This window comes from Lampris incognitus, chromosome 2 (genome assembly GCF_029633865.1).
Source record: "Lampris incognitus isolate fLamInc1 chromosome 2, fLamInc1.hap2, whole genome shotgun sequence".
NCBI classification, from domain to species: Eukaryota; Metazoa; Chordata; class Actinopteri; order Lampriformes; family Lampridae; genus Lampris; species Lampris incognitus.
This window is the reverse complement of record NC_079212.1, coordinates 16,465,355-16,491,920: the sequence shown is the minus strand read 5'-3', so window position 1 is coordinate 16,491,920 and position 26,566 is coordinate 16,465,355. Positions and strand designations below refer to the sequence as shown.

At 44.6% G+C, this 26,566-nt stretch overlaps 1 protein-coding gene and 1 pseudogene across 3 annotated transcripts; both read left to right on the top strand.

Moving 5' to 3' along the window:
* Window positions 1–1,517: 1,517 nt before the first annotated feature.
* syn2a (synapsin IIa) lies at window positions 1,518–26,425 on the top strand. 3 transcript variants are annotated; one of them, XM_056274092.1, is made up of 11 exons: window positions 1,518–1,858; window positions 12,483–12,540; window positions 12,807–12,898; window positions 13,213–13,369; window positions 14,438–14,527; window positions 14,960–15,022; window positions 15,202–15,344; window positions 15,459–15,533; window positions 15,872–15,974; window positions 25,474–25,620; window positions 26,306–26,425. In XM_056274092.1, exons 1-11 carry the CDS (start codon window positions 1,518–1,520, stop codon window positions 26,423–26,425), a joined length of 1,389 nt encoding a protein of 462 aa, XP_056130067.1. The 3 variants fall into 3 exon arrangements, with proteins under 3 accessions (XP_056130067.1, XP_056130065.1, XP_056130066.1); XM_056274090.1 differs by having other exon boundaries at window positions 26,291–26,425; XM_056274091.1 differs by having other exon boundaries at window positions 25,474–25,638; window positions 26,312–26,425.
* LOC130107471 (F-box only protein 28-like) lies at window positions 17,983–21,551 on the top strand (annotated as a pseudogene).
* Window positions 26,426–26,566: the final 141 nt, after the last annotated feature.

Sequence of the window (26,566 nt, the reverse complement as noted above, 5' to 3'; positions counted from 1 at the left end):
CTTATGGATGTTTCTCTTGGAGCACTGACAAAATTTAATATTCAAGATCCAAGAGGTTTTATTTGCCATATATAATGAGTATATTTGAATTCATACATATAGCAGTACACACAGTGACACACAGGACACACAAATAAAGACGAGATACACACAATAAAACACAATACGTCCAACACATGCTGTGTGCAACCAGTCAGGATGTGTAACAGCAAAACCTGACAGCTTCACAAGACAGATTTCCCTCCCACAGTTATCTTAAATTATGCTGAGCACATTACATATCAGATTTGTAATAATGATAATAACAACGTTTATATCAACCTGCACCATAATCATATCTTCGATGCAATGTAAAACGTGTTGTAATGGATACAACATGTGCTTTTTCAAGAGAGATATTATTGTTCTATGGGATTTTACTATCCCTAAAGGAAAATGGACTTATCTGATCCAGATCTTTTTTTCCGCTCTGGAATCAATAGTGGAGTCCGTTGTAGTTTCATTATATGAAGGTGAAACTGTTTGCATGTATTATTTAAAGTATTTCTGTGTCATGGGATTGAAATGTCACTTTTCTAGGTGCAGCAGTTATGTGATGAAGTCTGCAAAAATGGTAATTTTAAGTGTTTTGTTTTTGTTTTTTTGTTTTGTGGGAAAACCCTCTGCAAATCAAACCTTGACTGCAAAACCTTTTGCTCTGCCTATATTCAAGAGCTTACTATGGGCATTTTGATGAATCATTTGTGAGGGAAGGGGTTAAATGCATAGAATCATATCTCAAGGGACTGGCTGATTCTTCCCCCTCCCTCCCTCCCTCCCTCCCTCTGCATTGCCCACCACCACCAGTCCTAACAGCCATTTTAGATCCCTGCTTTCATAGCTGAATGTCACATAGACACAGGCAACAACAGAGGGCAGGGAAACCACGAGCAACAGAGGGAGAGAAGGAGCAAAGCGTTTGAGATGGATTCTTGAAAGAAAGAAAAAAAAATCCCCCTGTACAGTTACTGGAAATCCCTCTATTTTTTTTTTTTACTTGCAGTGGTTGAAAAAAACGTGACGCCTAGGAGGCAATAATAAATGGGGGAGGGGTAGAGGAGGCAGACACACCAACGAGTGAGACAGCGAGAGAGAGAGAGAGAGAGACAGCGAGAGAGAGAGAGAGAGAGAGAGAGAGAGAGAGAGAGAGAGAGAGAAGGGAGGAGAAGAGCGGTGGAGGAAGGGAGAGCATGAGCATCTATCTACTGCTTTCATCCAGGGAAGAGGAGGGAAGGCGATTGGCTGAGCACGAGTGTCGCGTCACCGCCACTTCAGAGGGAGCTCTGAGGATGCACTGCTGAACTGGGAGGGATTACATTTCGCTTGGAGTTTGCATTGACAGCCAAGCCATTATCAGCTGGGTGCATCGGGAACTGGGAACCCTACCGCAGAGTAACCCCACATCGGGTTGATACCCTGTACATCCTGTACCCAGACAGCATCCTCGACGCTCTCCTTCGGCTCTCTCGGCTGCAACCATGAATTATTTGCGTCGACGTCTCTCTGACAGCACGTTCATCTCCAACCTGCCCAATGGCTACATGACAGACCTTCAAAGACCTGACCCCGCACAGCCTCCTCCACCTGCCTCCACCGCCCCGGCCAAGTCACCCACAGCCGGGCCGACGCCTCCTGCTACCTCCCCTGCTCCGGAGAGGAATCCCCAGCCAGCTCAGTCCACTGGGGGTGGGTTCTTCAGCTCCATCACCAATGTGGTGAAGCAGACCGCTGCCTCAGCAGGGCTGGTGGAGCAGACCCAAGTCACGACGCCCAAGAAGTTTAAGATTCTCCTTGTCATTGATGAACCACAGCAGGAATGGTGAGGGTTGCATGCTGTTCTAACACGATCCTACATCAAGGATTGAATAATTTATCTTCTTGGCCCTGTCATAGCTCGTTAAATTGATTTTTTCCCACCAACGCTTGGGCTGAATGTTCTAGCTGGCAAGAGATGAAAGAAACTCTCGGATGACAAATGTGAAATCTGTACCAAGAGCTCTGCAGGTTTGATGAGCACATTGGCTGTCAGGTTTGATGGCAGCGCTTGTCAGGCTTGTCAGTGTAATGACAAAATACAGAGGCAAGCAGTTCTCAGAAGGGGAGGAGATCGTAAGGTCCACTGATTTTCAGTAGTAATGATACTACTCTAAGATGGAGGATTTTCTTGCTTCTTCTCTCTGTCTGCAGCAACAGATATTTTGCTGAATTAATTCCTTGTAGGCGGGTCATTTTCTAGCCGTGTGGGTGATATTGCTTTAACATTTCTATTCACCTGCAGTTATTTTAGTAGGATCTCTCGTGTCCACCATATCTGGCATGTATGATAGCGTCTCTGAGAAAATGAGCTATACTCTTGAAATGAAGCGCTGAAATTGTAAAATTGATCTTTAAAGGCTGAACACAATGCCAGAGTGGGGGGGAAAATGTGGCTATTCGAAACTAGGCATACATTCTCACTAGAAGTACCCTAAATACTGCAATCCCATCCAACCAGCAACGGGATTCCCCCCCTGCTCACTGGTAGTGTGTATGTCACATGACAATCCCTGCACCTTTGCAGAGAACCATTACCGCTGGCTGCTGCAGCACATGATGCCTTCAGACCCCATAAGCAAATCACACACGTGGTACCTAAAGGCAGCCACACACATGAAGAAGAAAAAGGAAATAATGCCCTGCACATGTTTATGTTAATGCCAGTCCTTATGGCTTTATCTCTCAGGTGTCTGAGAGAGGCAGATTGTGGCATACATACATACATATACATATGCATAGCCATTTAGGCTATCCGCTCTGACAGTGAGTCAGGTCACAGGGGAGCTTCCTCTCCCAGTGGTAGCGTAACACAACTGTCTTTGTCTGACAGGCAAGTGTGAGAAAGAATTAAGTTGTTGTAAATGAGGGCAAACACATAGACGAAATGTGTTTCTCCTCGATGGCCGTGGTCTGCTACGCCTGTAAGGAACGGTGTCATTCCTGTCGTACGTCTCTGTCATGAACTTTAGTTTACACAGTCGGCACATTTTCCACTGTAGTGTGTATTTGTCTGTAATGCTGGCTAGAGTTGTGCAGCTGGATGTTAGAAGAGATGCCCCAACAATTTTTCAAAATTCACACATTCAGTTCTCATAGCCTAAGACAGCAGCATTAATTTTAGTGAAGAGCCAAAAACTAGACATCAGAGATCTTTGATTTTCTTACCTGGATGACTGAGCATGCATCGAGACAAAAACTAGAGTTTCGACTCTAATGTGTGATGTAATGCCAATACACGGCAGGGCTACTTGCTTTAAATGGGAGAATTGTGTTTGAAACACTATTTCTTTGAGTGGAAAATGTCCTCGTGAATCAGAGTTAATACAATTAAATTCAGCGGTATTCTCCTTTTAACATTCCAGGGTGGTACTCCGCCGAATTAAAATGATTTCTGCTCTCTTCTTCGTTTCTCATCTTTAGCCGCTATATTAGTTCTGATGTCTACAATTAAACCTTAATCTTATCAGCAATTCTAATTCTCAAGACTAATTTATTTTTTTTCCCCGAGATTAATTTGAAGTACAGCCTAAGGAAACTGCAGATTCTCATCAGACAGTTTGACACACATCACAGATGGCAAAGAGTCTTGGCCTCAGGGAGCCATCTGTGCACCATGACATGTGGTGCACACGTGTGTCACGTCAAGGTTAATTTGATACCGTCCTGTCTATGTGGATGATGCATTTTCTATGCCAGTCTAAATAAAGGCCGACTAGGTAAATGGGCATACTGTATTGTACTGACAGATGCATTTCATCCCTCAACTAAGTGCCATCTTCAGTCTAAACTGACTGCAGGTATCCCCACCCTTACAAACAACACAGTACAATACAGTTTCATAACGACCAAAACCAACGACCAGTTTCATATGCAGACATGGGTGTGAGCAACTAGAGTTTCGATGGCCATGTGTACTGTTCACAGAGGATTGGTGAACAGTTGCAATCACAGCAATGTAAGATGGCGACAGATGTAATCGTAGCCCCCCCGGTTCAAGGATGGTCGTTCCCTCCTAACATAGATGGCCTCTTTGACTCCCCGTTCAAACCAGCGTTCCTCCCTTTCCTTGACCACTGTCTTACAATGCTGTGATTGCAAACATTCCCAAATCCTCTGTGAATAGTACACATGGCCATTGAAACTCTAGTTAGTGGTCACACCCATCATTTGCAAATGAAACTGGTCGTTGGTTTCAGTCGTTATGAAACTGTATTGTACCGTGTTGTCTATAAGGTGTGGGGATACCTGCAGTCCGTCTAGACTGAAGATGTCGCTTAGTTGAGTGATGAAACGTATCTGTCAATCAACGGGATTAAACATTCTTTGATTTTCTTACCCGGATTATTGATCATGCATTAAGACACTGTGCTGTACTGTTGCTGTCCTTGCAGAAGAAAAGCCTATTCACGCTAACGAGCACCGCAAAGGAAACAGGGATTCAAGGGGTTCAGCAGCGTCCAGTTCACGTTTTCCCGTTTGTGTAAGCAAGGGTGGCCATTTAGATAATGGAAAACCGGATCAATGCCAACGAGATTAGATGCATGTCAACGAGATGGATGCTAAGTCTGACGACACGCGCTCACTGTCGTCCTGCTTCTCATTCAGCATCAGCAGAGAGCCAGTGGCGCTGGAGGGGGGGAAAGGATCTTTCTAGTGTACATTACCACCGTTACATCAAAGCCATGTGCTTCATTTAAAGTGGGCTGGGCCGGGGGAAAATAGCTTTTTCGCACTTCAATAATTTGTCTCCGCAAATGAGGCAGTCCTTTTTTTTTCTTCTATTCATCAAAAAACCAGTTCTTGTTTTAAATTGGTAAAAAAAAAAAAGACTTAAGCGATTTCATGCTCTGTGATCTCTATCGCACAACATAATGAATATCATATCTATGTGAATAACACCCACCGTAGACCGCTAATGTCTGCAGCTGTTTCCTCTCTTCATCCCTCCAGCATGCTGCCGTTAGTGAGTGTGTGGGCCCAGGGTAAAGCCAGCCTCTCTATGAGCGAGCCAGTCGCTGCTTAGCTTTTTCACTCACCATTCGGTCATTTGTCTGAGACTCATTCAGAACGAAGGATCCATCCATCCATTATCCAAGCTGCTTATCTGAATTCGGGTCGCGGGGATGCTGGAGCCTATCCCAGCAGTCATTGGGTGGCAGGTGGGGAGACACCCTGGACAGGCCGCCAATCCATCACAGGGCCGACACATTCACACCTAGGGATGATTTAGTATGACCGATTCACCTGACCTGCATGTCTTTGGACTGTGGGAGAAAACCGGAGCAGCCGGAGGAAACCCACGCAGACACGGGGAGAACATGCAAACTCTACACAGAGGATGACCCGGGATGACCCCCAAGGTTGGACTACCCCGGGGTCCGAACCCAGGACCTTCTTGCTGTGAGGCGAGAGCGCTAACCACTGCGCCACCGTGCCGCCCCAGAATGAAACAGTGGGCAGTTTAACTCGTCTGTTTGGTTTTATCCGTCGCTAGCTTTACTCACGGGCCTGTTCGCTAGTAGATATAAGCAACAGTGAACCCTAACCGTGTCTAACAGTGTGCCTCTCACAGCACATATAGAAGTACAGAAAATAAATGAAATAAAAAAACAAGACATTTCTGGCTACAGCTTAACACGGTGTTGGCTATTTGTCTTGATATAGCAGCCATTTGAATGCTTTGCCACAGATTAAAGCCAGTCTAATGAACCCCAGTGACTTCTAGACCCACTTCAAGTGGATTCAGTCGAGAGGCCTGAGGACAAATTGCAAATGGCTGAAGGCTGAGCCATCAGTGCTGGTCTCATCGCTCTCTGACTACAGCCAAAGCAACAAGGGCCCTTGAATCAAAAATACAAGAATGACTGCAACGAACCGAGCAGCGTTGCTTACAGTGTCTCTACAGCTTAACACGACTGTAGTGGGAGATCGAACCTCCTGTGCCGCTTCGCTGTCTGGGTTTTTGTGTGCTGATTAACACTTGCTAATGAGCACAAAACAAAAAAAGCATCATCAACAACAGACCCCAACTAAAACTATCTGACTGACTGGAGAATTAATGCAGAACCAAGCCGTGGTGAGCAATGACGAGCAACTGCAACAGAGACTGTGCCCTGTCCTCCACACATTAGCCGGCAAGGATATTATAAGATAATCTAATAAGAGAGCAATTAATAGGAAGCGCCCCCGAGGGCAACGAGGACAAGTAAAATATTTCACTGTCAGTTTTTAGATGGAAATGGTCGCTGTCGTTTCTCGGCCATGCAGACACGGCTTGTTGCTTCTGTAGAAGTGTAATTCTCATTCATTCAGGCAGATGAAAGCGTGGCTTGACCTCCTCTGTTGCTCCCAGTATGGACCAGATGGATCAGCTCGTCCTGGCCACGAGCCTGACCTCAAGATATCGAAGATGGACTCGCTGTCTACCCTCAAACTAAACCGCTTCCGTAGCTTTTCATTGCATTGAAAGTAATACTATTTTGAGTTTGTCAATACCTTGAACCTCAAATGCATCTATAATGCCTGAGGTCGGCTCAGTTAGTGTCTTTTGATTTTCCCAGATATAAATCAGGAGTCAATATTGTCTGGGTCGTAGTCTAGAACCACACAGAACTGGGACAGCATTCACGCACAGCCAGACAATCCTCTCGTCCTTCATCCTCGTGTTCTGCTAAGAGTTTATTTATCATAAGGGCTCTTCGTCTCCCACCCACCTCTCCTTGTTTGCAGAAGTGATTTGCAATTAAGTTTTTGTTCTCCTGTAGAGCTGGGGAATAATCCTACGTCATCTTCTATCATCTTTCATTGGTATTACAAGAGGATGAAACTCAGATCTTGCCGTGTCATTACACATCATTCTGCTGTCTAAATTAATGATAATGAGAATCTATTGACTAAAAACTCTCACAAAATGAGGTTTGATATATTTGGGGGTGTTTTATTTGAAAAACTAGTTTTGACTTGATACTATACATTACCAAATAGTGTGATGAACTTCAGTTAGATTCTTAAATGTGGTATTTTTGCACGAGCAAGCAGATATACATCGATATAGTGTGAAATCCCGTGCAATTATCATGATAATGATATTTTCCATATCGCCCAGCACTTTCCTCCAGTGGTTATGAGGAGCATAGAAAACAACACTGTGAACCACTGGTTGAGCACTTGTCTTAAGCTGGCCGTACTGGTTATTAGAGGTCTTTGTTGCAGTTTAAATGGTTATAACTGGCTTGTCTTTTACTGAGTAACACGTATATAGAGCTTCACGGATATGGGCTATTTGTAGGCTGCTTTGTAAATGGGGGTGTGCATGTTAGTCAGCTTATCGGTACAGCCAATAATTGCTCAAACATATGCACAAAAAAAATTGTTTTCACTTGAGGCAGCAGTCTGACAGTCAAGGTTCCAAGGAGCGGGGCGTCCGGGTAGCATACCGGTCTATTCCGTTGCCTACCAACACGGGGATCGCCGGTTCGAATCCCCGTGTTACCTCCAGCTTGGTTGAGCATCCCTACAGACACAACAGGCTGTGTCTGTGGGTCGGAAGCCGGATGTGGGTATGTGTCCTGGTCGCTGCACTAGCACCTCCTCTGGTCGGTCAGGGCGCCTGTTTGGGGGTCAGGGGGAACTGGGGGGAATAGCGTGATCCTCCCACGCGCTACGTCCCCCTGGCGAAACTCCTCACTGTCAGGTGAAAAGAAGTGGCTGGTGACTCCACATGTATCAGAGGATGCATGTGGTAGTCTGCAGACCTCCCTGGATCAGCAGAGGTGGTGGAGCAGTGACCGGGATGGCTCGGAAAAGTGGAGTAATTGGATGGGTGTAACTGGGGAGTAAAATGGGGGGGGGGTCCAAAAAAAAAAGAAAATGTTGTGCCAGCATAAATGCCACATGTCCTCTCCATTTCAGCTGAAGTAATTGGTGCTCACCTCCTTCAGTGAATGCAAACATGTGGAAACGGTGTAGTGCTTAGTAATGAATGAGGACAGGTACTGATAAAGCAGTGCTCTTCAGTGATCATCTGCACCAAGCATCACATTGATAGCATAATAAAAGGTAAACTGCACTGCTGGAAATAAAGACACCCGGTGGTTTTACCGTGAGACCAAAAATGTCGGTGTCGGTACTGGCCCATATAACCGTGGAAATGATCGGAGATTGGCAAACATTTCAGTATTGTGCATCCTCATTTGTATGCCCTATCCTTGCAACGGGGAACCTGCAGCATGCATTGCAACACAGTCTTCAAGTCCCCAACAGGTACAGATAAACACTCTCCCAGTACAGTCCTTCATTCACTCTGGCCTGCTTATGTGATAAATGAAGCTGTCAGTCACTCAGAGGGGTACCGGGAGTACGGTGTAACAAACTGTCTTAAAACAGGGAGAGCAGATGGTACTGTCTCACTTTCCCCCATCTCCTCACCATAGCTTGACTTAAAGCAGGCGGGCAGAGATGCCTTTAGTTCAGCAACAGCTGGTACACAGAGGAGCGTTCACGTTAACTAAAAATACATTACAAACCCTGCAACGATGGGGAAATTAGAAGGAAAATCTGTCAGTAAGTTTAAGGGGAATTCCCCCCCCCCTTATTACTACGGGTTTATTTCCTTCAACATGGCTCACATGAAGGGATGAATATTAAAGCCGGCCGGCCGATGAGACATTAATATTCACACGGTGCACAGCTCCAGCTGCAGCTCGCCACGCCGTCCACAAAGTCATCCAGTGCAACCGACCGCAACTTGCAGTATCTCCATGTTCACCAGCGTGCTCACGTCAGTGTCATCGCCAAGCCATTTCACATTGTCCTTGAAATCCGCCGTCGGGTGTGTTTGTTGTGTGTGTGTCGCAAAAGAGCAACAGAGGCTGTGGCCTTGTGATCCGCTTTTCATCACATCTTTAATTCATATGCGCATATCCCCGGCCGATGCCGAGAAAGGAGGAGTGATCAGAGTCCACATTAGCTGCAAGGTTCTCCTCTTTCTCTCCTCCGCTGCCCTCCACTCGATCCTTTTGCAGGACTGCGTGAATCATTATGGCTGAAGTGCCACCCATAAATTTGAGACATCTTGCGATCACAATAATGAATGAAAAACGACGTCTTGCAGTCACAATAATGAATGAAAAACGTGTTATTTGTCTTGATTATTTGCCAAACTCAGTTTAATGCTCATTTTTAAGCTTGCATCACCATCTTGACTACTCTTTGAATTTCGATTCACAAAATAGAAATAGGAAATAGGAATACTTTCAAAGATAACCAACTTTCCATGGAGTATATTTTAGGTTGTTTACATAGCCAAATATAGGTGGATCAGTTTGGAGCCGGCAGTCCCCCCCCCTTTTTTTTCTCCCCAATTGTATCTGGCCAATTACCCCACTCTTCTGAGCCATCTTGGTCGCTGCTCCACCCCCTCTGCCGATCTGGGGAGGGCTGCAGACTACCACATACCTCCTCCAATACATGTGGAGTCGCCAACCACTTCTTTTCACCTGACAGTGAGGAGTTTCGCCAGGGGGACATAGCGCGTGGGAGGATCACACTATTCCCCCCAGGTCCCCCTCCCCCCCCACACAGGCGCCCCGACCTACCAGAGGAGGCGCTAGTGCAGCAACCAGGACACATACCCACATCCCGCCTCCCCACCCGCAGACACGGCCAATTAATTGTGTCTGTAGGGACGCCCAACCAAGCCGGAGGTAACACAGGGATTCGAACCAGCGATCCCCGTGTTGGTAGGCAACGGAACAGACCACCATGCCACCCGGACGCCCAGACCAGGGCAGTTTTATCGATATCCAAACACAGGATGAGAGAGCATGCTTAAAGCGCTGCCGGGCGGTTCGTTTCTCGTGATGGCCCCTGCAGAGCCTCATGAATGGGGCAAGACGCACGGACCAAATCCATAACCCAACGCCCCCACCACACAGCCGCTTTCCATTTCAAAGATGAAACTCAGAAAGTCCCCACGAAGTGAAAAGGGAAGCGAGCCTGAGAGACTTCCACAATAATGATACAATTCTCCAGCAGCGACCTCGGCCTGGTTTCCGTTTTATGCCTTGTCACTGTGTTTATTTGCATGAGTAATGTTTTGGAAACACTGTCTGTATCTATGTCGAGGGCGTATCCATCACAATGCAAAGTACAGCCTTCTCATTGCCAGGATGCTCAAGTCATGATTCATATTCCATCTCTTGTTTTTCTCCTCAGTCAAATAAATCCCCCACGCTCAAATTAGACTGGAAATGAATCATTCAGCTGCTCACGGACCAGGCGGGTGTGCGGTGCAAATTCATCCGCAGGATAATACAGGCCTGTTGAATATGACAAACCCCCAAACTTGCGGGCAACGTATATCAACATTGCTGTTTTGAAATATGGATAATTTTCAGGAGGCTTTAGGGGGCAAATATTTTATAGTGGCCGCTTCGCATCATTTCAGCACTGATGTACTTCACCAGATGACTCGCCGTCGTAGTTGGTGACTTAATTTAGGGTCATGGTGAGCATTATATCATAAGGGCTATCGTGAAAACCCCAGAGTGATTTGAAAACGATATATGGCATACACTGACCAGCCAAAACATTAAACCCACCTGCCTAATATTGTGCAGGTCCCCCTTGTGCCGCCAAAACAGCTCTGACCCATCGAGGCAAGGACTCCTCAAGACCTCTGAGGGCGTCCTCTGGTACCTGGCACCAACATGCTAGCAGCTGATTCTTTATGTGCTGTAAGTTGCGAGGTGGGACCTCCATGGATCGGACTTGTTTCTCCAGCATATCCGACAGATGCTCGATCGGATTGAAATCTCAGGGAATTCGGAGGCCGAGGCACCACCTTGAACTCTTCGTCATGTTCCTGAAACCATTCCTGAACAATTTTTACAGTGTGGCAGGGTGCATGGTAGGTGGTACATGTCAAAGTAACATCCACATGAATGCCAGGACCCAAGGTTTCCCAGCAGAACATTGCCCAGAGCATCACACTGCCTCCGCCGGCTGGCCTTCTTCCCATAGTGCATCCTGGTGCCACCTCTTCCCAGATAAAAGATGCACATGCACCTTGCCATCCAAATGATGTAGAAGAAAACGTGATTCATCAGACCAGGCCACCTTCCTCCACTGCTTCATGGTCCAGTTCTGACGCTCAGGTGCCCATTGTAGGTGCTTTCGGTGGTGGACAGGGGTCATCATGGGCACTCTGACCGGTCTGCGGCTACACAGCCCCATACGCAGCAAGCTGTGCTGCACTGTGTGTCCTGAGACCTGTCTATCATAGCCAGCATTAACTTTTTCATCCATTTGAGCTACGGTAGCTCTTCTGTGGGTTGTAACCAGGTAATCACTGTTATTCACGTCACCTGTCAGTGGTTTTAATGTTTTGGCTGATCGGTGTATATTGAAGAAGGATCATGTAGGGTTTGATGGTGTCTACCGGTTCCAATATCTTGAAGTGACGGTAACTCCATGGTTGGTTGAAATAATGGCAAGAGTCTCGTGCTATTAGTGGCTCGCTGTTACCGTTACTGGGTTTCGCTTGGCTCAGCTCATTACTCTCCATTGCTAATGCTTCTGGCTGCCATGCACTCCTGGCACTCGGGCATAGGGAAGAGCCAAAGTTCATTTTATCCATGCTGTTGTTCAACAGCTGCAGCCATTGTGTGCTTTCAGTATTCTGCTGTCTGGATATCTGTGGGACGTTATTATACAGATATGGTTCGATGCTTCTTCAATCCATTTAAACAGGCTGCTCAGGGGCCCGCCGTTAACATTTTTACTCTGAGCCGGAGAACTGGTGCATGAGCCTCGGTTGCATTTAGCCGATCTTGACCGCTGTATGTTAAATTACACCAAAAACTACAGGTGTAGCAATTCTATGAAAATGGTAATGATTGCTTTGGGATGCAACTTCCCTTTTGCTTATATCGCAGCAGGTGGCGCTGCCAGTGTATTATTCACACAGAAGCTACGGGGCGGCATCTCTACAGATGTCAGTGAATGATGGTTTTCAAAAAGCAGCAGTTGAACTGAATCTGCCTCAGTATCTTTATAACGCCCCCACAGACACCCCACGGTTCCTGACAGTCAACCGAGACAGGCTGTGTCATTGTGGGTTCACATAGAGGGTCTGTCATCAAAATAATAGGAAATCTGAGTCTGTTTGCGCCATAAATTTCAGATTGTTGCCCGTAAAAGTCGATAAAATGTGTAAGTCAGTATTCAACACTGACTTATAATCCATACGTTGTTGGAAAATGATTCACAGGGAGAGCTGCAGAGACGCTTAATCGGAGTCAGTAGGGAATTTCAATGTCTAAGTCTGTGTGTTTGTGTGTGTGTGTGTGTGTGTGTGTGTGTGTGTGTGTGTGTGTGTGTGTGTGTGTTGTTGTTGCATTATCTAGGGCAAAATTATTCAAGGGAAAGAAAGTACACGGTGATTATGACATCAGAGTGGAGCAGGTAAGTTTCTCTATATCAGTGAATCAGTGATATTCAATTTATCTCGGGATTCAAATATATATCACTGTTTATATGTATATATTTATATATTTATTTTTCTATTTTTCAATTCTAATTTTTAATTTTAAATTTATTAATTATTTGAATAATGGATGGATGGATATAGTATTTATATAATATTTATACATTATATAATATCCTGTGTCTGTATCGGTGTGTATCTGTGTGCACGTGTTAATACGCTATCTTTACATCTATACCCTCAGGCAGAATTCAATGAGATTAACGTTGTGGCTCACGCCAACGGGACCTGTAATGTAGACATGCAGGTTCTGAGGAATGGTACCAAGGTTGTCAGGTGAGACACACACACACACACACACACACACACACACACACACACACACACACACACACACACACACACACACACACACACACACACACACACACACACACACACACACAAAAGCAAAGAAGAAGAGAGAGAAATTAGTGATACGGCCATTTCACATCACTGCAGCTTCACTAAGACATACGAGCGGTTCCCCAGAATCGTTGAAACTGGCAGCTCCGTCTGCTTTGTGGTTGGTAAAATACATGCACGTTTCCTTTTCGTCCGTCTTTATCTTCTCACAGCTGTCCCATCTCGGTTCCTTTTGTCTTTCCCAGGTCTTTTAAACCAGACTTTGTCCTCATACGCCAACATGCCTTCAGTATGACACAAAATGAAGATTTTCGTAACCTCATCATCGGCCTGCAGTACGGAGGAGTCCCCAGCATCAACTCGCTGGAGTCCATCTATAACCTGTGTGACAAGCCCTGGGCGGTAAGGCATCCCGCAGCCGGCCGGCTCTGTGGGTTTCCACTGGAAATGTCGAAACATGGAGACATCTCTGAAAGAGTGGAGCCAATGAGACAGCAAAGATTTAGTAAACATCTGTTTTCTAAAAAGCTCACCCATTTTTGGTTTGGATGGTTAAAAATGGATTGTGGAATGGAAAAAAAAGCCATCTTATCACCATATTGGCTACTAATTATAATAATGATAATATTCATGTCACGTGTTTTATCAGCACTGTTACAATTCACTTTGCAAAAGCAATCAGAAAACCATAGTGTAATTGTAAAACTATAAAAATGAGTTTTTAAGATTTTTTTCTTTTAAGATACAGTTTGCTTGCCTGATACCCTTGGCATGGGCATTTCAAATCCCAGGGTCTCTAAAAGTGAAGGCTTAGTTTTCTTTTGGTCAGAAATATGCACTGTGGGGGGTCTAGGTAGCGTGGTGGTCTATTCCATTGCCTACCAACACGGGGATCGGCGGTTCGAATCCCTGCGTTACCTCCGGCTTGGTCGGGTGTCCCTACAGACACAATTGGCCTCGTCTGTGGATGGGAAGCCGGATGTGGGTATGTGTCCTAGTTGCTGCACTAGCGCCTCCTCTGATCGGTTGGGGCACCTGTTCAGGGAGGAGGGGGAACTGGGGGGAACAGCGTGATCCTCCCACATGCTACGTCCCCCTGGCGAAACTCCTCACTGTCAGGTGAAAAGGAGCGGCTGGTGACTCCACATGTATCGGAGGAGGCATGTGGTAGTCTGCAGCCCTCCCCGGATTGGCAGAGGGGATGGAGCAGCGACCGGGACTGTCAGAGAGTGGGGTAATTGGCCGGATACAATTGGGGAGAAAAAGGAGGGGGGGAATCCAAAAAAAATAAAAGTTATCAATGCAATTTTAAGATAATTTCTAAACCTTTCAGGAAGCCGGTGCAAAGAAGCTATGACACTACTAACATCCATGTTGAATACTGTATAGTATGTGATGCTAAGCAGTTGTATTGGTCTTCACGAAATGGCTCATGAAACACATGTGAATCATAAGCTCCTTTGTGTCCAGTTTGCCCAGCTGATCAACACCTACAGAAAGCTGGGCCCTGAGAAGTTCCCTCTGATCGAACAGACCTTTTACCCCAACTACAAGGAGATGGTGAGAGCCATGGCATCGCCCAGGCTTGTTCTGAACCCTCTTTCAGCGCGGTCTGTAATGTTAGAAAATCTGTTTTTGACGCATAACAATGCACTTGCAGTTGCTGGGGCAACTGTAAAACACAACCATAGGTAAGAATATTGAGGGGCAGCATGGCTCAGGAGGTTGAGCGGGTCGTGTAGTAATCGGAAGATCTCTGGTTCAGCTCCTTGAGCAAGACACTGAACCCCTAACTGCTCTTGATGAGCAGGTTGGCGCCTTGCACGTCAGCCTCCTCCATCAGTGTGTGAATGTGTTTGTGAATGGGTGAATGTGAGGCATACACTGTAAAGCACTTTGAGTAGTCGGTAGACTAGAAAAGCACTATATAAATGCAGTCCTTATACCACTAAATAACAAATGTAGGATTTAATGATTGTTTCTTCATCCTAGGTTACCATGCCATCATTCCCCGTAGTTGTAAAGATTGGACATGCCCACTCTGGAATCGGAAAGGTACGTAACTGATGGAATGGATAACCGGTTGTAATTCCTGTTATTTAAGGGATGAGGGCTGTTGGAGGGACCAGGAGTGACCAGGAGGAGATGCTAGCAGTTATCAAAAAGCTTCTGAATCCATGTGTCCCTTTGCGGCTTCCTGATATTTTTCTGCTATCGGTCTCCGCTTTGTGCAGGTCAAGGTGGACAACCACAGTAAGTTCCAGGACATAGCCAGTGTCGTGGCTCTCACCCAGACTTACACCACCACAGAACCGCTCATCGACTCCAAGTATGACATCAGGATCCAGAAGATTGGCAACGATTATAAAGCCTACATGTATGTACCAATCAGCTGTTGTTGCTTGATTTTGTGAGTGAACGAGAAAACCTGGAGCTGGTCTAAATTTGATGGTCATATCTTGCTGCTATTTGTATGTTTTGAATTCATAAGGAGAACATCCATATCTGGGAACTGGAAGACCAACACCGGTTCAGCCATGCTTGAACAGGTGGCCATGACTGACAGGTAAGTCCTGAAAGGGAATTTCACACTGCAGCACATAAATGAAAATGTTATTCTGACATCCCAATGCAAAAACAAGAAACACAGCGTCGAATTACTGACTTGTACATGCGTATCATTCAATGGAAATGTGAAGAACTAGTTTGGGTTGTGTGCATAGTTGCACATTCTGTGGAAATTCAAACAACTGTTATCTGAGCAGGAGTATTTGGTGGAAACCACGACTAGCCACACTAGTGTAAATAGGCTTGCACTGGTGGCCAGTCAAGTCCTGTATTGTAGGTCTAGAAATCCAGTCTTCTTGCAGTGGCTACATATTCTCTAATGATGGCTATGTTTAGGTACAAGCTGTGGGTTGACACCTGCTCAGAGATCTTTGGAGGTCTGGACATCTGTGCAGTCAAGGCTATCCACGGGAAAGACGGCAAAGACTACATCACAGAGGTTAGATCATTTAGAAATGTAATCCATCGGGTTTACATAACATACACACACACACACACACACACACACACACACACACACACACACACACACACACACACACACACACATACACTACCGTTCAAAAGTTTGGGATCACCCAAACAATTTTGTGTTTTCCATGAAAAGTCACACTTATTCACAACCATATGTTGTGAAATGAATAGAAAATAGAGTCAAGACATTGACAAGGTTAGAAATAATGATTTGTATTTGAAATAAGATTTTTTTTACATCAAACTTTGCTTTCGTCAAAGAATCCTCCATTTGCAGCAATTACAGCATTGCAGACCTTTGGCATTCTAGCTGTTAATTTGTTGAGGTAATCTGGAGAAATTGCACCCCACGCTTCCAGAAGCAGCTCCCACAAGTTGGATTGGTTGGATGGGCACTTCTTTGAGCAGATTGAGTTTCTGGAGCATCACATTTGTGGGGTCAATTAAACGCTCAAAATGGCCAGAAAAAGAACTTTCATCTGAAACTCGACAGTCTATTCTTGTTCTTAGAAATGAAGGCTATTCCATGCGAGAAATTGCTAAGAAATTGAAGATTTCCTACACCGGTGTGTACTACTCCCTTCAGAGGACAGCACAAACAGGCTCTAACAGGTACTATTTAATGAAGATGCCAGTTGGGGACCTGTGAGGCGTCTGTTTCTCAAACTAGAGACTCTAATGTACTTATCTTCTTGCTCAGTTGTGCAACGCGGCCTCCCACTTCTTTTTCTACTCTGGTTAGAGCCTGTTTGTGCTGTCCTCTGAAGGGAGTAGTACACACCGGTGTAGGAAATCTTCAATTTCTTAGCAATTTCTCGCATGGAATAGCCTTCATTTCTAAGAACAAGAATAGACTGTCGAGTTTCAGATGAAAGTTCTCTTTTTCTGGCCATTTTGAGCGTTTAATTGACCCCACAAATGTGATGCTCCAGAAACTCAATCTGCTCAAAGAAGTGCCCATCCAACCAATCCAACTTGTGGGAGCTGCTTCTGGAAGCGTGGGGTGCAATTTCTCCAGATTACCTCAACAAATTAATAGCTAGAATGCCAAAGGTCTGCAATGCTGTAATTGCTGCAAATGGAGGATTCTTTGACGAAAGCAAAGTTTGATGTAAAAAAAATCTTATTTCAAATACAAATCATTATTTCTAACCTTGTCAATGTCTTGACTCTATTTTCTATTCATTTCACAACATATGGTGGTGAATAAGTGTGACTTTTCATGGAAAACACAAAATTGTTTGGGTGATCCCAAACTTTTGAACGGTAGTGTATATATATATATATCATCATCATCACCATCATTATCCAAACCGCTTACCCTGCTCTCAGGGTCGTGAGGATGCTGGAGCCTATCCCAGCAGTCATTAGATGGCAGGAGGGGAGACACCCTGGACAGGCTGCCAGGCCATCACAGGGCCTTTCACAAAACAAAACAAAATGCTGTTTTTTGGGGGGAAATGCTGTTTTCCCCCAGATGCAGTCTGGCTTCACCAGCTATCCTCACAAGGCAAGAGAGAAATATGTGCATGAGTGACAAAGGACTGCTCCACATTGGCTAGTTTTTTTTTTAAAACATTTAGGGAAAACATGACTGTGTACTTAAAATCTTGCTTTCATATCCCAGAATCCAAGGAGATAACAGGATTTTTTTCCCATCTGCTGTCACAAGTTTGATCTGATTTCAACACAATCATCTGACTTCACAACTCCAAATGATGGGTCACCAATCTACACAGATGACATCACACCTACACTGCCAATAACAAAATATACTTTGCTTTTTTTTTATATATATATATATATTTTGTCTCGAGAAACCTGACATATCTTTTATGATAGAATAGTAGTTAAGTTCCAGCTTATTTCATGGTGAACTCGTAAATTACCAGGAAAAAAATGACTTTATTGACAATCATTATTTAATACTATTATTATTATTATCATTTACACATTATTTATTAAAATCCAAGATGGCGACCATCATGGAAAGAATCGATGGGGGTGTTGGGTCTCTCAACTCCAATGCTGGGTCACCGAGATTGTCCACGCCACCTCCAGATCAGCCACACCAGAACAACCCCCTGTAGGGTCTCCCCGTAGAGACAATTCTCAATTTTTTAGACAGAGATAGAGACAATTCTCATTTTTTTATCTTACGATGAAATCTGCTTGCTCCGCTCAGTGTGCAAACAGATGGACATATGTCAGCGCATCTTGAACCAAGCTTTCCTAAGAATAGAGCGCTACCACATTCTGTGCCAGAGACAGTGAAAGCACAGTTGCCCAGGCGAGAGTCAGAGAGAAGGAACCACTCACTAGCTCGGCGGTCGGGAACCTATGGCTCGCGAGCCATATATGTCTCTTCCGGTGACGGCATATGGCTCCCAGACAATTTTGAGTTGAAAATTATTTTTTTTTCAAAAAAATCAGTTTGGAACTGATTTTAAAATACTTGTGATATTTCTTAATAATACTGTGTCATTTTAAAGTAAACAGAAATTAGTTTTGAAGATAAATTTCACGGGTCACGGGTCACCCGTGGGTCGGGTCGGGAACCAATGGCTCGCGAGCATGTCCGGGTCATTGTAAAGGTGAAGAAATCAATTTTATCAGATAGCCAACTAGTTTATCCGCTTCAACCCTTGTAACGGAAAAGATGGCGAAAAGAAAAAAAGACGATGATTACCGTGCATTCCAGGCTGCGTGGACAGAGGAATTTGCATTTGTGGAGAGAGCAGGATCTGCGGTATGTCTAATATGCAATGATAAAATTGCATCGATGAAACGGTCAAATATAAAGCGGCACTTCGATACGCACCATGCTTCATTTGCATCGAAATATCCAGCGGGGGACGGCAGGAAAAGGGCATGCGAGGAGCTACAGCGGAGAGTGCAGACGAGTCAGCAGCAACTACGTGTGTGGACCAAGCAAGGTGACGGGAATTCCGCTAGCTTTGCGGGGGCTTTGGCAATAGTAAGGAATGGAAAGTCATTCACAGATGGCGAGTATGCCAAAACATTCATGCTTGATGTGGCCAATGAACTGTTTGATGACTTCCCAAATAAAGACAAGATAATCAAACGAATAAAAGACATGCCCCTGTCAGCAAGAACTGTGCACGATCGTAGCATCATGATGGCAAATCAAGTCGAGGAAACACAAATTAAGGACATAAACGCCGGGACATACTTTTCTCTCGCGTTAGATGAGCCAACAGACGTTAACCATCTATCTCAGTGCAGTATCATTGCCAGGTATGCTGCAGGTGACACACTGCGTGAGGAAAGCTTGGCTGTTTTGCCAATGAAAGGGACAACAAGAGGAGAGGATTTATTCATGTCTTTCATGGAGTTTGCTAAAGAAAAAAAACTACCGATGGATAAACTTATTTCTGTCTGTACTGATGGTGCACCCTATATGTTGGGGAAGAACAAAGGATTTGTAGCGCTTCTCCGTGAACATGAAAAGAGAGCCATCCTAAGTTTTCATTGCATCCTGCACCAGGAGGCGCTTTGCGCTCAGACGTGTGGCCAGGAGCTTGGCGAGGTGATGTCTCTGGTCATTCGAGTGGTCAACTTTATTGTTGCCCGAGCTTTAAATGATCGCCAGTTTAAAGCTCTGTTAGAAGAAGTTGGGAATCATTATCCCGGTCTGCTTTTACACAGCAACGTGCGTTGGTTGTCAAGGGGGAAGGTGCTCAGCCGTTTTGCAGCTTGCCTGAGTGAAATCCGGACTTTTCTTGAAATGAAAGGCGTCAAGCATCCTGAGCTAGACAACACTGACTGGCTCCTGCAGTTTCACTATCTCGTGGACATAACTGGCCATCTGAACCAGCTCAATGTGAAAATGCAAGGTATTGGAAATACAATCTCATCCCTTCAACAAGCAGTGTTTGCATTTGAAAGCAAGCTGGAAGTCTTTCTCAGGGACATTGAAACAGGTCGTCTTCTGCACTTTGAAAGACTGCAACAATTTAGAGATGCATGCTTAGCAAGTGACTCCACTCAACATCTGGATCTCCAGCAGCTAGCTGGCTTTACGTTCAATCTCCTGCAGTCATTCAAAGCACGTTTTGGAGAATTTCGTGCGCGCACTGGTCTTTTCAAGTTCATCACTCATCCACATGAGTGTGCAGTGGACAAAATCGACCTGACATGCATCCCCGGGGTCTCTATCGGAGACTTTGAGCTGGAAGTTGCTGACCTGAAGGCATCAGACATGTGGATGAGTAAGTTCAAGTCACTTAATGGAGAGTTGGAAAGTCTTGCGCGACAGCGAGCAGAGCTGGCGAGGGAACACAAGTGGACAGAAATTAAAAATCTTCAACCTGAAGACCAGCTGATTCTTAAAACTTGGAACGAGCTTCCTGTGACATACCACACAATGCAGCGTGTGAGTATTGCCGTATTGACCATGTTTGGCTCTACATATGCATGTGAACAGTCTTTCTCGCATATGAGGAACATTAAGACCAACCTACGCTCACGTTTAACTGATGGAAGCCTCAACGCCTGCATGAAGCTCAACCTCACCACGTATGAACCAGACTACAAGGCCATCAGCAAAACCATGCAGCACCAGAAGTCGCATTAAAAGTAAGACATATTTAATTTATTATACGTTAAAAATACTATATGGCTCTCAATGAAATATATTTAGAAATATTTGGCTTTTATGGCTCTCCCAGTCAAAAAGGTTCCCGACCCCTGCACTAGCTCATCATGCTGACATCCTGGCTGCTGTGGAGACATGCCTCTCCCTGCTCAACATAACCTTCATGAAATACATAGACTCCAATCTCTGTTGCTTCATTCCTGGAAAGGTGATTGATGAGATTTACCGTGTGCTGCAGTATGTGAACTCCACACATGCACCGCAGCAAGCTCATAAGGTTCTACAGGAGCTCTAGGAGATCTTCTCCATGGCTATGGAGTACATTGATGAGAAGATTGTCCCTATCCTGAAGAAAAGGCTACCTGGGACAGACCTGTCTGGATGTCTCATCAGCTCTGCTCCAGTGGCAGGTCCATCTACCTCTCTGACCACCATGTCGCTTTTGGCCAAGAATATGCCATCACACTCCAAGATGACCAAGATCCAGCAGCAGGTGAAGGTCAACGGGCCATCCATGACCACCCTGCGGCGGGAGATGCAGGAGGTGTGCATCAAGCAGCTGGAGCAGCAGAAGCAGCTGCAGGACAAGGAGCAGAAGCTGCTGGAGCAGGCACAGGTCATCGGCGACCAGAACACATGCCTCGCTGAGCTGGAACACGAGCTTCGCCAACTGATGGACAGCAGCTCTGCAAATGTAGGAGGCGTGACCAGACCCAGTGCCCTGCTCCCTCCACATCCTCCAACACCGCCATTGTTGTCTTCCGCTGTCTCCAGCACCTCCAGTACAACCCTGGCAACCAGTGCTGTGGCCGCAGTAGCTGCTTAGCCACGGAGCCAGAAGATGAGGGCAGTATGTCACACAAACGTTTAAGGAAGAGCTCAGATCTCCCACGGCACTCCAAGCACCTGTGCAGCAAGAAATAAGTGGACGCTTAATGTGTTGTTCAGTTTCATTTCATTTACATTTGGTTTAGAGCTCGTCAATCACACCATTTCCCTTCTCCTTCCCGGCACCTGCCCAAATACTCCTGTACATTTCCAGTAATGTCCTGTGAGTTGAGTCAGAAGCATCCCTGTGTGCGTTGACAGTTGATATGTGTGTCTCCTGTCACATGCCATCCTCCCACTGTAATGCATATGCGCCACTCATCAGCATGTCTTCAGGTGGGCCCTGCAAACGATAGTGTTTAATTAAGTGTTGCTATTCACAGCTAAACCGAGATTTTGCACAACATTACAGGGTTAGTATCGTGTTTTCACTCTGCCGATTTGAGAAGCTTTTATGAAACGCACCTAAAAAGCGTTTTCATTTGCTCACTCAGTCAGTGAGGAAGAGGTTTGCCTCTCTTAAGAGTTCGTTTGAAGTAACATAAAAGTTACTGTACCAGGCTTAAAGGCGGCCTTTTTTCTTAGGAGCTCATGTTTCCAAATTGAGAAAAAATGGAGTCAAAGGAATTCATTTTAGGAGCCTGATATGTGAATATAATTAAAAATACTTCTTTCCATATATTTACAATTAAATTGTACAAGCGCTCTTTTTGTCAAGTCTTGAGCTCGAATAGATTTCTTTCTTGCAGCAAACGCCTCTACCACGGTATCTCTGTAGAACTCTTGCCAAATTGTGGTAATACGATTATCTTGAGTTTAATCTTGACTGACCCAAAATGGCTTCAAATTAGTTTTTCACCCCTACAGATAAGTATTAAGTGAAGGCGCCCATTGCCATGTGGAAAAAGAATTGAAAGTTAATAACTGTTAAATCAGTGTGCAGTCGTCTAATTCATCCTTGCTATTCCCAACTTCAGTTGAGTGCAATATATATGTTCCAAAAAAAAATCTCCATCTTATTTTGCTTGTAGATAGGTTGTCTAAATCTGCAGCCCAGGACAGACGAGTTCAGGTAGAGCCAGCTCTTTAGTCATAATGAGAAGGATGCAGCGTTGAGAGTATTCACTGTTGCGAAGCAATTTGTCAGAGGATACTCTGTTGATTTAAACTTGCTTTTCTTCGTTTCATACTGTGATTAGTACCCTTGTGGTCCTGCTCGGCAGAGGGCCTAACAAAGTGGCTGATCGTATTTTTGATGGAATTCTCCTCTTCAATCCATTGTGCCTCAGTTACCATGAGAGAAATTCTTCTGTCCCCTGGTTCATGAGAAAATATGTCAGTGATTATGTGACTCTGTGACTTTTCAAGAACACAGGAAGTTTCTTCCCGGGGGGTTTCAGACAGATCTTCTCTTGTCCTCTTGGTTCTTGTGACTATCAACACATTGTCTCTCTCCTCTGCTATGTAGATATATGTTCACGTTTGCCCAAATCTGTCACAAATGACTGTCAATACACACACACACACACACACACACACACACACACACATATATATATATATATATGTCCACAGAAAACCTTTGATGTAGAGAAAAGAGCTCAACAATTCAGGAGCAAAGATATATTTTGTATAGCTCAAAGTTGTTAAATGGCATAACGAGCTTGTTTCATGATCAATGCAGTCATTCATCTTAATCATTAATACTATTAATGATTAAGATGAAGATGAGATATATTGGGTATTTTTAGAATACATTTTACAATTTTTCACTGAGCATGAAACAAGCTTGTTCTGCCATTGAGCTATTATATATATATATATGTATATAGTGTTTTTTTACGAAACTATCAATGATGTTGTAAGTGCTCAACTAATGAGGAGTGGGGATATACTATATATATATACACTACCGTTCAAAAGTTTGGGATCACCCAAACAATTTTGTGTTTTCCATGAAAAGTCACACTTATTCACCACCATATGTTGTGAAATGAATAGAAAATAGAGTCAAGACATTGACAAGGTTAGAAATAATGATTTGTATTTGAAATAAGATTTTTTTTACATCAAACTTTGCTTTCGTCAAAGAATCCTCCATTTGCAGCAATTACAGCATTGCAGACCTTTGGCATTCTAGCTGTTAATTTGTTGAGGTAATCTGGAGAAATTGCACCCCACGCTTCCAGAAGCAGCTCCCACAAGTTGGATTGGTTGGATGGGCACTTCTTTGAGCAGATTGAGTTTCTGGAGCATCACATTTGTGGGGTCAATTAAACGCTCAAAATGGCCAGAAAAAGAGAACTTTCATCTGAAACTCGACAGTCTATTCTTGTTCTTAGAAATGAAGGCTATTCCATGCGAGAAATTGCTAAGAAATTGAAGATTTCCTACACCGGTGTGTACTACTCCCTTCAGAGGACAGCACAAACAGGCTCTAACCAGAGTAGAAAAAGAAGTGGGAGGCCGCGTTGCACAACTGAGCAAGAAGATAAGTACATTAGAGTCTCTAGTTTGAGAAACAGACGCCTCACAGGTCCCCAACTGGCATCTTCATTAAATAGTACCTGTTAGAGCCTGTTTGTGCTGTCCTCTGAAGGGAGTAGTACACACCGGTGTAGGAAATCTTCAATTTCTTAGCAATTTCTCGCATGGAATAGCCTTCATTTCTAAGAACAAGAATAGACTGTCGAGTTTCAGATGAAAGTTCTCTTTTTCTGGCCATTTTGAGCGTTTAATTGACCCCACAAATGTGATGCTCCAGAAACTCAATCTGCTCAAAGAAGTGCCCATCCAACCAATCCAACTTGTGGGAGCTGCTTCTGGAAGCGTGGGGTGCAATTTCTCCAGATTACCTCAACAAATTAACAGCTAGAATGCCAAAGGTCTGCAATGCTGTAATTGCTGCAAATGGAGGATTCTTTGACGAAAGCAAAGTTTGATGTAAAAAAAATCTTATTTCAAATACAAATCATTATTTCTAACCTTGTCAATGTCTTGACTCTATTTTCTATTCATTTCACAACATATGGTGGTGAATAAGTGTGACTTTTCATGGAAAACACAATTGTTTGGGTGATCCCAAACTTTTGAACGGTAGTGTACGTATATAAAACTTTGTTAAAAGAAACACTCAGTGGTAGGGAAAGTGCTCAACAAATAAGGCGCAAATAATCCAGTGAGTCAAGTCTATAAACATATCAGTATAGATGTAGGAAAAAAGAAAAAAAACTTTCAATACATAGCAGTACAAGCTTGTTTCGTGCGTTGCGCACTCATCAGCTGCTGTATATATTGGTGACAGGCATGGGTGCAAGTCCAGGAGTACTGGTAGGGCATCCAGCGCTTTACCTGTGTCCCCATCCATAGGGTTAGTGATTGTGTCAGGAAGGGCATCCGATATAAAATTTTGCCAAATCAGTATACGGATTGACAAGATCATACTGGATCGGTCGAGGCCCGGGTTACCAACTGCCACCTTTGGTGCAGTGCCCTCACAGGGTACCGATGGAAACCATAAAATCCGCTGTAGTGACCCCTGAGAAACAGGGAATAAGCCGAAGGAAGAAGAAGAAGGTTTACATACTATACTTGAGCATTAGAATTACAAAATTTTAAACTTGAATTGTGATTCATGATGCCATATTACTTAACCCTTGCTTCCTGTTTGACTCAAAATGTTTAAATAAAAACAATTACTATCAACTACTAACCATAAATATTGGTAATATCATTAATGATTAAGATGTAGATGAGATATATTGGGTATTTTTAGAATACATTTTACGATTTTATTGTATTGCTATAAAAACCAAAAATTGCCTGAGACAATATGACCAGTGAACAGTACATCCAAAGAACATGACAGTTAAAGTACTTCGCTATAAGTACGAATATAGTCTGTTTCACCAAGCAAACTATTGTAGCCCATCATTTGACCTAGATGGGAACATTGGAAATTGTAATTTTGGAGCCACTCAAACTCTTCCTCTACTAACGCCACCATTTTGTGACTTAGGTGGTCGGCTCTTCCATGCCCTTGGTAGGGGAACATCAGGCTGAGGACAGGCAGCTCATCGGTGACATGGTGCTTACAAAAATGAACGAGGCAGCAGAGAAGGCAGCTAACGTGCCCCAGAGACCTACCACCATACAACCATCTCAGGTACAACAACATTATAAGGCACAACACACACACTTGCCCAGGTAAAAAATATCTGTGATACACACTGCTTCTGGAAAAATGGCTTTGGATATCCCCAATATTACCTCAAAGGATGCTATGAAATGTAACCTATGCTTTGCATTAGTCTATACTTATGCACTTAAGACGATCAACAATTATGTTGCGGTAGGGGCATCCGGCTGGTGTGATGGTCTATTCCATTGCCTACCAACACGGGGATCGCTGGTTCGAATCCCCGTGTTACCTCCGACTTGGTCGGGCGTCCCTACAGACACAATTGGCCGTGTCTGTGGGTGGGAAGCCGGATGTGGGTATGTGTCCTGGTGGCTGCACTAGTGTCTCCTCTGGTTGGTCAGGGCGCCTGTTGGGGGGGAGGAGGAACTGGGGAGGAATAGCGTGATCCTCCCACATGCCACGTCCCCCCTGGCGAAACTCCTCACTGTCAGGTGAAAAGAAGTGGCTGGCGACTCCAAATGTATCAGGGGAGGCATGTGGTAGTATGCAGCCCTCCCCGGATCGGTAGAGGGGGTGGAGCAGCGACCGGGATGGCTTGGAAGAGTGGGGTAATTGGCCGGATACAATTGGGGAGAAAATGGGGGGCAAAAAAAAGGATTTTGCTGTACTAATCAAATACGTTTTTCCTTTTTAGAGTGCTGGCCAGAAGGGCGAGACTGTAGGTGAACCAACCAAGAATGGTGCCGGACGCCCACCTCAAGGTTGTCTGCAGTACATTCTCGATTGTAATGGCGTTGCAGTGGGTCCAAAACCAGTCCAGGCCAACTGATTCACCAAGGAGAAAGGAGGATAGTCTTAATGTCTATTTAACAACCGTGTACATTAACTGAACACGAATGCAGAGGCATGTGTGGATGCCGATAGCTAGGCTCAGATCTTGGTGATGTTCACTATGGCCCAGCTGGGTGCT